Below are 13,053 nucleotides of genomic sequence, written 5' to 3' on the forward strand. Positions count from 1 at the left end.
GAATGCAGGACTGGCCTAGGTCCTGGATAAAGGGAAAACCTTATACAACTGCTGTTGCACCTTGACGTCAGCCGTGTGATTTATCTCCGTGTTTGAGACTCAGCCTGGGCAGTGGAAGAGCCCAGGACCTCACTGAAAGGTCCAGGTTCACATCCCAGCTTTGCTGCTCAGTCGCTGTGTGACATCAGGCAAGTTACCTGTCCTCTGGAAGACCCAGTTTCCTTGACCGTGAGGTGGGGCCATTGCTCAGGCTGCTGGGCTGGGAGGCTGGCTGACATTGGTAATCGCTCTCTACCTGTTAACTGGATAAACAAAAGAACTTTGCACTCTGCCAACTGCTCTAGGTGTGGCTGTTATTTAAGAAGCCACTGTAGGGTGTCCTGATCCTGTGTCTGACAGACGTGGGTTTGAATTTTGTCTCTGTCACCTGACCCTGTGTCTGTGGACATGCCTGTCACATCTGTCTAAATCTCAGTTTCCTCATCTGTAAAATGGGAAGAATAAATACATCCGCTGTACAGGGTTATGATGGAGATCAGTGGAGGTTGAATATGCACACACATGGCAGGGGCTTAGTGCAGGATCCAATTTATAGTGGCTACCCTGTAGGTGACAGCTCGATCTGTGCTCACCCAGTGTTCCAGTCCAGTAGGATTTGGTCTCTGTCCCTTGGCTAAGATCTGGGAAGGCTTTGGTGGGGTGGCTGGGGCCGATGGTTCCTTATATGCCCCAACCTGGGATTTCAACGTGATAAAACAGACTCTGACCAGGGCAGCCAGACTTTCCAGGGAGGGGTATTGGTGGGGGCTGGTCCAGGAGCAACCATCCAGCCTGACGGAAGGCAAAAGCTGGCTTGGAAGTTTCAGGGAAACCAGCCCAAGGCCCTCATTTTGGAGGAAACTGAGGCCCAGGAAGATGCAGGGGGTATGCTCAAGAGCACAGAGATGGAGACGGAGAACTGACTCTAGAAGCTGCCTAAAACCTTGTTAGGAAAGCAGGAAGCAGAAGCAAGCAGCCAGAAATGACAAGGTTCTTACCTGTGCCTTCTCTTCTTGGAGAATGACCTGATTAAAGGAATTAAAAGGAGGAGAGACAGGGAGGGAGGGAAGGGAGAGAGGAGGGAGGAAGGAAGAAAATAAATACAGGTGAGTCTGAGGTTTGTTTTCCTGGGACAAACGTATCAGTGCATTTATGATCATGCTACACGGGGGTCAGGACACCCGGCGAATCCTCCTTCTGTCACAGATTTCGGACAATGGACACCATATGGGAGATACTGGTTTGCATTTTGAATTTCAGTCAAACCCACCAGAGCTTCAGTCCTCACCCCAAAATTGTCAGCGAGCCTGTCTCAGTTGGGGTGGATGAAGGGGATATACAAGAGTCCTCTGCCTCCTCCCCTACCCCTGGGTGGGGTGAGCCTAGTGGTGGACTCTTCATCCTCCTCCTCATCATCACAGGACAACCAGCTCCCACGTGTGGAACTTAACTGCGCCAGGCTCCATGCTAAGCGTCTCCCACACGCTCAGTCTTCACCCAAACCCTGGGAAGTTCTAGTAACAACCATTTTGCAGACGCTGAAGCGCAGAGAAGTTAGTTAAATTGCCCAAGGTCACACAGCTCCACCCACGTAAGTCCTAGGGATTCTTCAGAGCTCCGCTCAGATATCACCTCCTTGTAGCATTTTCTGATCCCCTCAGGCTGGTTGGGTTCCCCAAGCTTGGGTGAGCTTCTGAGCTTAGTCTTATACTACCTTATGCACATTATAATGACTCATCTTCCCCACTAGAAGGTGAGCCACTTGAGGTCCAGGGCTGGGTTTTGGTCACTGTTCTGTTCCCGAAGCCCAGAATCTTATTCATGGCATATACTGGGTATTCAATAAATAGATGTGAAAAATGGGATTTTTTTGTTGTTGTTGTTGTTGTTATTTTAGCCCTGAAGCCATGTTCATGGAGGGGAGAGAAAGAAAAATCTCTATGCATCCCCCAGCCCTAGCTCCTATCTCCAAAAAAGTCCACTATCATTAACCCAACATCTCAAGAGCTTGGAGAAGCAGGGCCAGAAGTAGGGTGGTGCGTAGCAGGTGGTTTGGAAAATACCAGCAACAGCATCTTCCCCTCTTAATCTCCACCTCCTGGGCTAAGCGTGGCTGGCAGAAAAAGCCATTCCTAACTTTCTGGCACAGTCTCTTTCTCAATGAGGAGAAACCCTTGAGTGAGAAGCCATTTGACTTCTACGATCCTTATATGGAAAGGTCCCCCCAAATAGGACAGATTGGTCAGCAGAGGAAGGCGGCATTGCCGCCACAGGGGACCCCACGTCGGGAAAGGTTTCTAACACCAAATTAACAACGTTTTGCTAATCAGCTTTCCCACATGTTGTGCTAAGCGTGGACTCAACAGTCGAAATGTCTGGGCAGGCAGTGGACATAGCTGGTGACACCAGACTGAGTTGAGACCATTCTGGCAACAAGGGCTGAGATGTGGCCACACCCCTGGCTTGGAAAAAGCCACTTTGGGGGCAACTTTGAGCCAAGGGTGGGATGCAGGGGGGAAACCCACATGCACTCTTCTCCTTTGTTCCACTGTGATTGTTTAATTGCACAAGTAATCCACCACTGATGTAGGCAGATTGGAAGAGAGGGATAAGCAAAAAAGGATATATACCGCTCTTTCCGTGCCGTCCACAGCCAAACACAGCAAAGAACTTACACTGGGAATTTCAAACTCCCTGCCCCCCGGGGCCAAGCCGGCTTCGTAAATGTGTGTGAGGGGGCGCTAAGTGGGGCCTGTAGCACACGAGAGCACCTATGCTCTGTCTAAATGCACAGCAATCCCTCAACCCTAGCTGGTGGCCTCCTGTGGGAAAAGTGGCCCAGTGAAGGCAGAGCTGCTGATTTAACGGAGGAACTGGGAAACTTGATTTTTTTGTTTTATTATGCAATCTCCCAATTATAAAATGCTGAGTTGGCCCATGAGCCACAGATTTGAGTCCGCTGGTGTACATCCTTCCAGTTCTTTAATTCTCCCCCCCACACACACATACGTGTGTGTGTACGTGTGTGAGTAGCGGGCACCTTTCGGAATGTGTGTCCAGCTCACAATGCCCCTTAACGACATCCACAAGGGTGGACAATCCCAGAAGCCATGTTTTACATGTCCCATCCTCTAGGACAAGTGGGACCCACCAGAGAGGCTCTTCCTTGGGAATCTGGAATAAGGAACAAGCCAGAGAGCTCCTGTGTCTTCTTGTGGCTGGGTCTGCCACACGAAGACATGGGAACAGGGTGCAGCCATGTCTCCCCGTGTGGAACAGGGACTGTGTATCCTGCTTGGGTGCTACCAGCTCTCCACAGCCTGGTCCCAGCCCCTCACTGAGGTCTGACTGGTTCCTGAGACACTCCTGCCTCCTTATCATCACACATCCCTACGGGCCGGAGTTGGCTTTGGTGGGCCTCGGGTCCTTGCAACCAAGTTCCAAGTTAGACAAGAAAAAGGAAATAACAACACACAGGTGAGTATTGTACATAAGTGAAATGATAAGTTTCCCAGTGAACTTTGGGCGCCACCCACTCCCACCCCAACCCCCACCCCACCCGGAGGAGGAGGTGGGTGTTTGCCGAGGAGGAAGAAGGACAATACCTGTGTCGCTTATGTTTCTTGGAACCTTTCTTCTTCTTTTTCTTGACAGGCGATGGACTGTATGATGGGGACCTGCCGGGGGAGGAGACACCTTCAGAGGGATGTTCTTAAGGGCCAGCATGGGCTTTCAGAGACCCTTCTCCGGTCCCCACACAGGGTCTCAGCTCTTTCGGTAACACACACAAGGATAATACTGATACTGACATTAACAGTACTTGCATTTATCTATTTGATATAATCAAGTCTGCATTTGTTTTCAACATCACCATGTGCTTTATAGGCATTACTTCAGCTAATCTTTCCACACACTCCTTAGGTAGGGACAATTGCTACCTTCCTTTTTCAGACAAAGAAAGTGAGGTTCAGAGAGGTAAAGTGACTCGTCCAAAGACACACAGCTAGGACGTGCATGAGCCGAGCTTCAAACTGAAGCCTCACTGAGAGCAGGGGCCTTGCTCTCAATCCCTTTTTTGTCTGCTGTTCTCCCCTCAGCTCTGCCCTTCCTCTCAGATACTTGAGGTCTCTCTTGTGCCTCACCCTGTCTCCCCGGTGGGGCCGAGCCCTTGGAGGAGACCTCGTCAGGCTGTGGTCGGCACGGGTGGTGCTCTCAGGGGTTACCCAAGAAACAAGAGCCACCCCAGGAACCTGACTATGACTGAAGACTGAAGTTCAAGTGACCTGAGTTCCAAGCTTGACTGTACCCCCGACCCATGAAGTCACCTTGGGCATGTCACTGCTCATCTCTGCATCTTTCATTTCACCACTGACAAAATACCAAGGCTGAAACAGATTAGGAGTTTCAAAGTCAATGCCAACAGGGGCCTCTCAGCAGGAGGGGTGTAAGACAATAGAGAGTGGTGAGGACTGAGGACTGTGGTGAACCAGAGAGCATCTGCTTCTCAGATCGGCCGGAGATCTTATGTGGGAATGCAGCCCTGGGCTTCTGGAACACCTGCCTTTTCAACACAAGTCACCAGAAAAACACATCTTCGTGTGAAATCTGGTTTTTAAATGATGGCCACCAATTAAAAAGACAAAAGAGGAGCACTTGGGTGGTTCAGCTGGTTAAGTGCCCTGACTCTTGATTTTGGCTTGGGTCATGATCTCATGGCTCCTGGGATCGAGCCCTGTATTGGGCTCTGTGCTGACAGCGTGGAGCCTGCTTGGGATTCCCTCTCTCCCTCTCTTTTCCTCTGCCCCTTCCCTGCTTTCTCTCTTTCTCTAAATAAATAAATAAACTTAAAAAAAAAAAAAAAGACAAAATAAGCCCTTGTAGGTCAAACAGAACATGTCTTTGGGGGGAAATGCAGGGTTGAGAACAACTTCTCTTGGACCACAGCACCTGTCCCCCAAACACATGCCCAGGGGACATTTATTGGATGAACAATTGAATTAGTGAAGCCTGATTTCCTTCTTTGAAGTGTTCTGCCCACCCGTAAAATCAGGAACCTCAAAGCCACTTGCCCCAATTCCCCCCCCCCCCTTCACCCTACGATGTAGGGTCTTCATTCACACTCCACTCTGGGTCTTCTTTGGGCCTTAGAACAAGGCTAAAAGGGCATAGCAAGAACCCGGAAAATCTGGAGTTGGGACCCGAGTCATCCAGACACTGCTCTCTGCTGCCCCCTGCAGGCCTCTTCAAACACTGCCTCAGGTTTGGCGAGATTTTCAACCTGACCCCCTCTGGGTCTGGAACACTGGACATAATTGTAGTCTTGAAGAAAATCTGGAAGTACTTTTAAATTAAAAAAAAAAATTAGAAGAGATTTTACAAAGAAAAAAATCCATGGGGCACAAAAGACTAATTGCTGGCCAAAAATATAAACTTCATTTTCCTTGGCACTCATCTGCTAGGTGGGAGTAGTAGAATCAACTGAGGAGCCTGGGATCCCTGTAAATCTGTCACCCTCTGTCCCCTGCCTTTTTTTTTCTCATCTCTGAAATGGGTACAATAATGTTTGGTAAATTGTGGTCAAAGGGAAAAGACAACATGGAGATCACAGTGCTTAGAGCATAGCCCTCCACACAGAGTAAGTTCTCAAAAAAAAAGTCATATTCATGGTCATGATTCTGCTGATTCACTGGTCATTTGTTGTGTGCCAGACACTATGACAGCTCCTTCCACAGCCATTTTCCTCCATCTGATTCTCACAAACGCCAGGTGTAATCAGTATTTTATACAAGTGGAAACAGGCACAGAGAGGTGAAGGGTCTTGCCTAAGTCACACAGCTAGATAAGAGGCAGAGATTCAAACCCAAGGGGAGTCACTGTTTGACTCTGAAACCCATTTTACCCCTACTTCATCCTTTCTCCCACCTTTAAGATTTCATCTCCCCTTAGGACGCTCACCTCCTTCTCTTCTTCCGGGTGGATTTCTTCTTTTTCTTCTTCCCCCTGGAGGAAGTTGGTGGTGCCAGGTCTTTGTCACAGGAGGCACTGTGGGGAGCAGAGTCAGGTATTAGAGAACCCAGGACGCCCCAAGCCCCAACCAGGGCTGCTGCTGCCGAGGAAGGAGGACTCAGTTCCTTGGAGGATGAAGGACCCATGGCGAATACCTAATTACCAGCTCATGGTTGATTTGGTCATACTGCAGATTAAGCACTTCAAATAAGGAGTTAATGCCGACCTAATGAGACAGACGTTGTACTGTTACCCAAACACCAATTGATTATTTAAAACAGAGTTATAGAGGTTAACTGCTCCTTAATAGATTTATTATTGAATTTGCAAATAGCTCACCTTGGTAAATAAATCACTTTTTAAATAATTAATCAGCAGTTCAGCGCCCCCCCCCCCCCTTCCCCAGTACTTCATGTCCATCGTTCTTGCCGGAAATTTAATAGGAGGAGGAAGTTATGTTAAGTAGCAGCTGATTATTAAAAGTATATTTGCCGAGGTCTAATGTAATGAGATACATATCTTATATCGCTTCACAGAACCTCAAAAACCTCTGCTCTTCAGGAATAATTATTTCCCATTCAATTAAATTCAAATGCTCTGGCTGCAGCTGAATGAAGTCAACTTATCTCCTTTTATAATTGGGGCAGGCTCCAGGGATTTTTTTTAAAACACTATCCTGTGGCAAAAGGAGATGGGTTTGGGAAGAAAAACTGCTTGGGGACTGAAACATGCCCACTCAGTTGAACGTTACCGGGAAAATGTAGTATCAATAAGAATACTATTGTCGTCACTAGTGTTAAGACCACTATCATTGATCCCCTTATTATGTGCCAACCGTTTTACATAGACAAAAACACTCTGAGGGTGGTATGACTTTTAGGGTCTCATTTTACAGACACAGACCATAAAGCACAAAATCATGAACTGGCTTGCCCATGGCTGCATCTGAGGTGGGATTGCAGTCAAGTCCTGTGTAATTCCCACCCAGAGAGCTTTCCCACAAAACCAACTGCCTTCTCAAACTTGTTTATGTGGACATTTCTTTTGGAAGTCACCCAACTCTTTAAAGGCCATCATCAAATGCTGCCATATTGAATTCCATTCTAAGAATCTGGATCATTACGGGGAGTAGAAAAAATGACCAAGCAACTAGACTATCTGTTAAGGTCTCTGCATTGCCAATAAATAAAAATTGCATAGTTATATCTAGAACGTTTTCAAGAGAGTCACTTTAAGTAGGCTTAAATCAAATAACACAGGATTAAGTACCTCACTACTTAACTACACTTATGTGTTATAAAGCACAAAGCACAGTACACATGTCCAGGAAGCAGACGGGCTGCTTGTGTAACCCTGGTAGACCACTTCCAAATTTTTCCGGCAACAAGTGCTTGACACAGAGTAAGAGCCTAATAAATATTTGTTGGGTGACCTAATGAGGGGTGAATGGATGCAATAATTTAGCCACTTGTTAAATTATCTTGTTTCACATAAACACTTTGCAGTGTAACCATTGCCAGGAATTTGAAAGAAAAAAAAAAACCCTAAACATTTAAGGAAGAAATGCTTAAAAAGGAAAAAAATCCTTAAAGCTGTATCTTATAAAATAGAGAAAGATCTCAATGTTTCAGACAATTATTCTCACTTCTTTTTCTGGAACCCCAGGGTCCCAGGGAAGCAGGCTTGGGAACCGCTTACCCTCCTATGTGAGCGATGGGGTCCAACGGAGAAAGGCCTTGACTTTGGATTTGAGGTCTGTGAGGGGAAAATCAACCCCTTCCGCAAATCCCTCTACCTTTTTCTTCCTCCTGTACCTGTGTGCCTAGGTGTGCCCTCACAGCAGGGCTGGAAGGGCCAGACTAGTGGTTAAGTAAGTAACACCGCAGTTACACAAGCAGCCACGAAATGTGCAGCAGTTAAGTGTTTAGTGATTACACACGGAGTGGCTCCGTTCACAATGGTCAAACATGCAGACTCTGCAACCATAAAGAACGCTGGCTACAGACGCTGACACACTCCCGCTCCATTACCTCCTAGCTCAGCTACCTCTCTGGGTGTCACGTGCATCATCTGTGAGATGGGAATAAAACATGATACCCGTGTCCCACGTTTGTCACAAGCAATGAGGCCCTCACTCATGCAATGTGCCCTGGTCTTCAGCAAGTTCATGTAAAAATGTACTTTCTATTATTGTATTATTATTTTTTTTTTAGCATGTCAGAGAGTGGGTCTCAGATAAGAGAAGGGAGCAACACGCTCCACAGTCAAAGGGACTCTCCGCAGCCAAAGTGACAACATGGTATCCCTGTTGAGATTTTCATGCCCGGAGCCTGCTCTTCGGGCTCCATGACACCCCCACCGGCATTTCCAGCGCCCCCCACATTCTAGGCTCACGGTCAAGATCTGTACATGCGTATCTGATTTAATCCTCACTCTGATTAGGAGAAGTATATCTCAACATTCCCATTTTATAGTTGTGAAAACTGAGGCCTGGGAAGGAAAACTAAGTGCCCAAAGTTGCTCAGTTAGTACATGTCTATCTCTATGACACAGTCTCTCCCTTGGATTGTCTGAGAGACAGTGTTTTCAAAGTATAGAAACGCCCTTTCTCTCCCCTCTCTCCATCTCCCTCAGCCTCTTATGGAAACAGCTTTTTTCCTGTTTCCTGGAGAGAATTCTCCAGATCTGATGTTGACCTTCACTTCTCCAAGCTGACAGGACTTCACTCTTTCTCCCCCATTGACATCAGAGCCTAAATAAACCCCGTGGCCGAGACGGTAGGCTGGGTAGAGAAGTGGACTTCACCTGTGAGTGATATTCTGGCTTCCCAAACCACTTCTTCAGAATTCAGATTCTTAGCTAGACAGCCCTGCTCATGGGCCTTGGGAGTCTATGAATCCTCTGAAATGGTACGTGGAATTTGGGGAGTTTTCTTGGAGCATATCCACACTTTCCCTGGTGGCAGCACTCATAGCTTCCATGTAATTCTCAGATGGGTGCCTAATATAGTTTAGAGTCTGTACCTTAGGAAACCAACAACTCCAGGACATGAAGAGAGAATCTGGACCAGATCAGGGGTCCTCAGGCTAATCTTGATCCTGCCACCTACTGTCCTCAGTTTCCACACCTGTAAAATGGCTTTGACACCCTCTGATGCAACAGGAAGAGGTAGGGATTATATCTAGGGCACACCATTGGCAAGGACACTAGGTTCATTTTCCACGTGTCACTGAGGGGGTAGGTACAAGCCCAGGGTAGTGAGAGAGTGGTGAGTTAGTTTCAACCAGCTGACAAAACCAGATAATAAGGACCATGTTGTCAACAAAATTGATTCTCCGGAGGCCAGTGCAGACTAGGCTTTATATGTGCAGGGTGCAAAACTTGAAAACGGAAGCCAGGGGCTAGATTAGCTTTTTCATTAGCATCAAAGTATAACGTGGTAGGTGTTAGTCTAGGATTTAAGATCAGAGAGACCATATTTCAAAACTTCACTTTGCCACTTACTGGCTGCCATATTTTTGGCAAGTTACATTACCTCTCCGAACCTCAGTAAAACGGTGTGTCCTCAGATGTCAGCACTGTGCCTGTCACCAATGGGTGCTCAAGAAATCCTGGTTGAATAACTGAATTTAAGGAATAAATGCAAAGATCTGGATCTCAGGAGACAGATCTGGGCTGAAGTCATGACTTGGGAATAAGTAGCTTATAGAGTCATTAAAATGGACAGGAACTAGCTCGATCATCTAAGGCAAAGGCAACAAACTTTGACCCCCCAGGCTGTATCTAGCCTGTCTTTATAAATAAAGTTTTATTGAAATGCATCTATACACCTTATTTACGTAGAGTCTGTGGCTGTTTCTGTGCTACAAGGGCAGGATTGAGTAGCTGTGGCCGAGTCCATCTGGTCCTCAAAATATTTGCTATCTGGTCCTCTACAGGAGAAAAAAAAAAAAATGTGTGCTGACTTTTGATTGGGTTTAAGGGTCTGAAAGAGGAATTTGCAAACAGAAGGAGAGGAAGAGTGGCCAGAAAGACAAACTTCACTTCTGCATTCTCAACTTGAACCTCCTCACTGGACCCCAGAGAGGGTTGGGTCAGCATGTCACCTGCGTGCTCTGGCAGGACTGAGCTCCCGGCAGGCCTTGTCTCTCTCCCAGCTGTTGGTGCCCAAGGCCTCGGTGGCCAGATGCTGGCTCAGCTTTTCCGAGGGTCCATCCTGAGCTGGAACCACAGGGCTGCTCTGGGGTTCTGTCCTACAGGGGAACAAATAAAGAGGCTGAAATTGTTAGGATATGACAAGGTCTTCGCGTTCATCAGACATTCAGAGACATCCTAATATGGCCCAACTTTCCTTGCAGTTAGGTTGGCACCGTGAGAGATTATCTTTGGCCACTGTTCTCTCGGTGGAAGTGACGTGTGTCATTTCCGATTTGAGCCAGCAAGGTCTGTGTGCCTTCTCCAGCTCTCTCTCCCTCTGTTGCAGTGACCTTGGAGGTCAGATACCCTGAAAGGTGAAGCTACTTGGCGGAGGAGAGATGCCTGAGCCACATCGGACTTTGCATGATAGAAATAAGCCTTAGTTGGGTTGAGCCACTGGGATTTAGGGGTTTATTTGTTACTGTGGCATTGCTTATCCTATCCTATCCTGACTAAACCACAGGGAGAGGCTGGAAACCAGTGTTCCACATCCTTGCTCAAAACATTCAGTAGAGGCCAAAGCATGAGAGAATCAGTTCCAATGCCCCTTTGCCATTTCTGTCCCATTTCCCTGCCTTATCTCTGGATGGAAGAGGTGTACATAGTTGGATTCAAACACTGTTTCCACCACTTAGTAGATAGAAGACTCCATCTCTCTGTTTTGCAGTTTCCTCAGTGATCAGATAGGGAGTAACACTAGTCCTTATATTGCTGGATGGTTATGAAAATGAGATAACATAAAGCAAACAAAACGGCCTTAAAAAGTGTCTGTTCCATTCCCCTTTGCTCCACTTTGGTGTCCTTGGCAGGTATGAGGCCACCTACCTGGGATGCAATTCCCATGAAAGCCTGAAGCTCATCCCTCTGCCTCTGAGAAGAGCCCCAGACAACTCTAGGAAAACTACCTGAGTCCCACTTCCTTCTTTGGGACCCAGAAAGGAGAAGGAAGTCACCTAGGTACTCAGTCTTTGAAGACACTGCCACTCATATCTCCTGGCCCGCAACCTCAGGAGTTTGGGAGGAACAGGTGGATTTGGCATCATCCAGCGAGTGCCCCTCCCTCCTCACCCTGCCTGCAGAGTCCGGGTCAAGCACTGACCACAGGCAATAGCATTTCTCCTGCACCAAGCACCTGCAGCCAGTGCAAGACTGGTTTTATGACTCAGGATGAATGCATCTGATAAGCCCCCTGCTCCTTAGGGCTGCCCAGAGAGCAGTCCAAACCCAGTCAATACTGAAGGAAGGGCAGCAAAACACATCCGTCTCTGTCAGCCGCTTCTCAGTGCATCTTTAGAAGCAGAGCTGAGAGATGTGGCAAGCCCAGGAGGGATGGAGATCCTTGTCGGGGCCGTCCGGCCCTCCTCACTGCCCACGACAGGCTTCCAGAACTCCGGTGTTCCCTACACCTCTCTGCTCTGCTTCTCCTACTGCCTCCAGTCTCTTCATATGGAACTCTGTCCTGATTCTGCTCAAACAACTCAGAGCTTACAATTTCTGCCCAGTGCCCGGCAACACTTGCCTCCTCTCATACTTGACCGGGCCTGGGCTAACCTGCGTCCAGGCCAGTTCTAAGTGTGGGGCTGCAGTGAACAAGAGAGAGGTGTCCCCTGTGATAACGGAGTTTACATTCCAGACGGGGGGTGGGGGTGGGGAGCAGGTCTAAGTGCATACACAAGTAATAACGTGGCTTATTGGATGGCAATAAATCATGGAGGGAATGAAACAGTATTCTGTAATGGGAGGGGGTGACTGTTCTTTTGTACAGAGTATCAGGGAGGAAGGCCACTCTGGAAGTAACCGGGGGATGGGGGCTTAAAGGAATAGGAACTCACCTTGCAGTGAGTGGTGGTTTTGAAATGTGTTCACAGAGTCTTTGACAGCCCTGCCATGAAAAGATGCAACCTAATTTCCTTCCCCTTGAATACTGGCAGGGCTTAGCGATTCGCTTTTAATGACTAGAAGGCAGTGCAAGTGATAACACGTGACTTCCGAGACCAGGTCACAAAGGCGGCTTCTGCCTCGCTCCCTTTGCACTGATCACTCTGAGGGAAGCCGTCACCACGGGGTGAGAACCCTCAGGCAGCGCTATGGGGAAGCCCGCTTGCAGAACAGCCCAGGCTTCCGGCCACCAGCCACGTGCACACGCCAACTTGGAAGTGGACCCTCCAGCCCCAGTCGTGACTCATCAGATGACACTACAGCCCGGGCTGACATCTGCCCACAGTCTCACGCGAGATGCCCAGCCAGAGTGGCCCAGCCAAATTCCTGATGGGGAGACATCAGATCTGTTTGTTGTTTTAAGCTATAAGATTTTTTTTTGGGGGGGGGTAATCCGTTGCCTGACGATGTACAGATTCTACACAAGTTATCCATGGGAAGTGGAAAATGTGCTCTAGGCGGAAGGAATGGCAGGTTCAAAGACCCTTGGCATATATTCACAAGAAAGAGCAAGCAGGGCTAGGGTGTGGTAAGAGGGGAGACCAGAGTTCGCGTCTTGTAGGTCATGGGACTCTGCGGCTGAGATGGCACGGCTTTCGAACAGAGGACTGACTCACGTGGTCTGCCTCACATTTTAGAAGGATCAGCCCAGTGGCTGAAGACACTAGACACAAGGGAGGAGCAACAGGGAGGGAGGTGCATGCAACTGTCCAGGTTCGGATCGGTGGGTTGGTGACGGAGGTGATGAGATGTGGTCAGATTCTGATATTTGAAAGTGGGACTCTAGCATCATTTGCTGCTGGCTAAAGGTGGGTGGGAGAGAATAAGAGAAGGGGAGGGGTCAAGGATGACTCCAAGGTTTTGAGCCTGAGC

The 13,053-nt window shown here is 48.1% G+C and overlaps 1 protein-coding gene across 3 annotated transcripts in view; it reads right to left on the minus strand.

Annotated features, from left to right (window-relative positions):
- The window catches only part of SRRM4 (serine/arginine repetitive matrix 4), a 156,268-nt gene that overhangs the window by 35,666 nt on the left and 107,549 nt on the right, over positions 1-13,053 (minus strand). For 2 of the 3 annotated variants that reach the window (XM_058691653.1, XM_058691652.1), the window contains exons 2-5: positions 10,152-10,298; positions 5,995-6,081; positions 3,645-3,716; positions 1,038-1,064 (exon numbers count right to left, since the gene is read on the minus strand). In XM_058691653.1, the coding sequence (XP_058547636.1) occupies positions 1,038-1,064; positions 3,645-3,716; positions 5,995-6,081; positions 10,152-10,298 (333 nt within the window). The remainder of the gene's footprint in view (positions 1-1,037; positions 1,065-3,644; positions 3,717-5,994; positions 6,082-10,151; positions 10,299-13,053) is intronic. The other variant, XM_058691654.1, reaches the window with a different exon arrangement.

The sequence above is a fragment of the Neofelis nebulosa genome, chromosome 11, assembly GCF_028018385.1.
Source record: "Neofelis nebulosa isolate mNeoNeb1 chromosome 11, mNeoNeb1.pri, whole genome shotgun sequence".
In the NCBI taxonomy this organism is placed as follows: domain Eukaryota; kingdom Metazoa; phylum Chordata; class Mammalia; order Carnivora; family Felidae; genus Neofelis; species Neofelis nebulosa.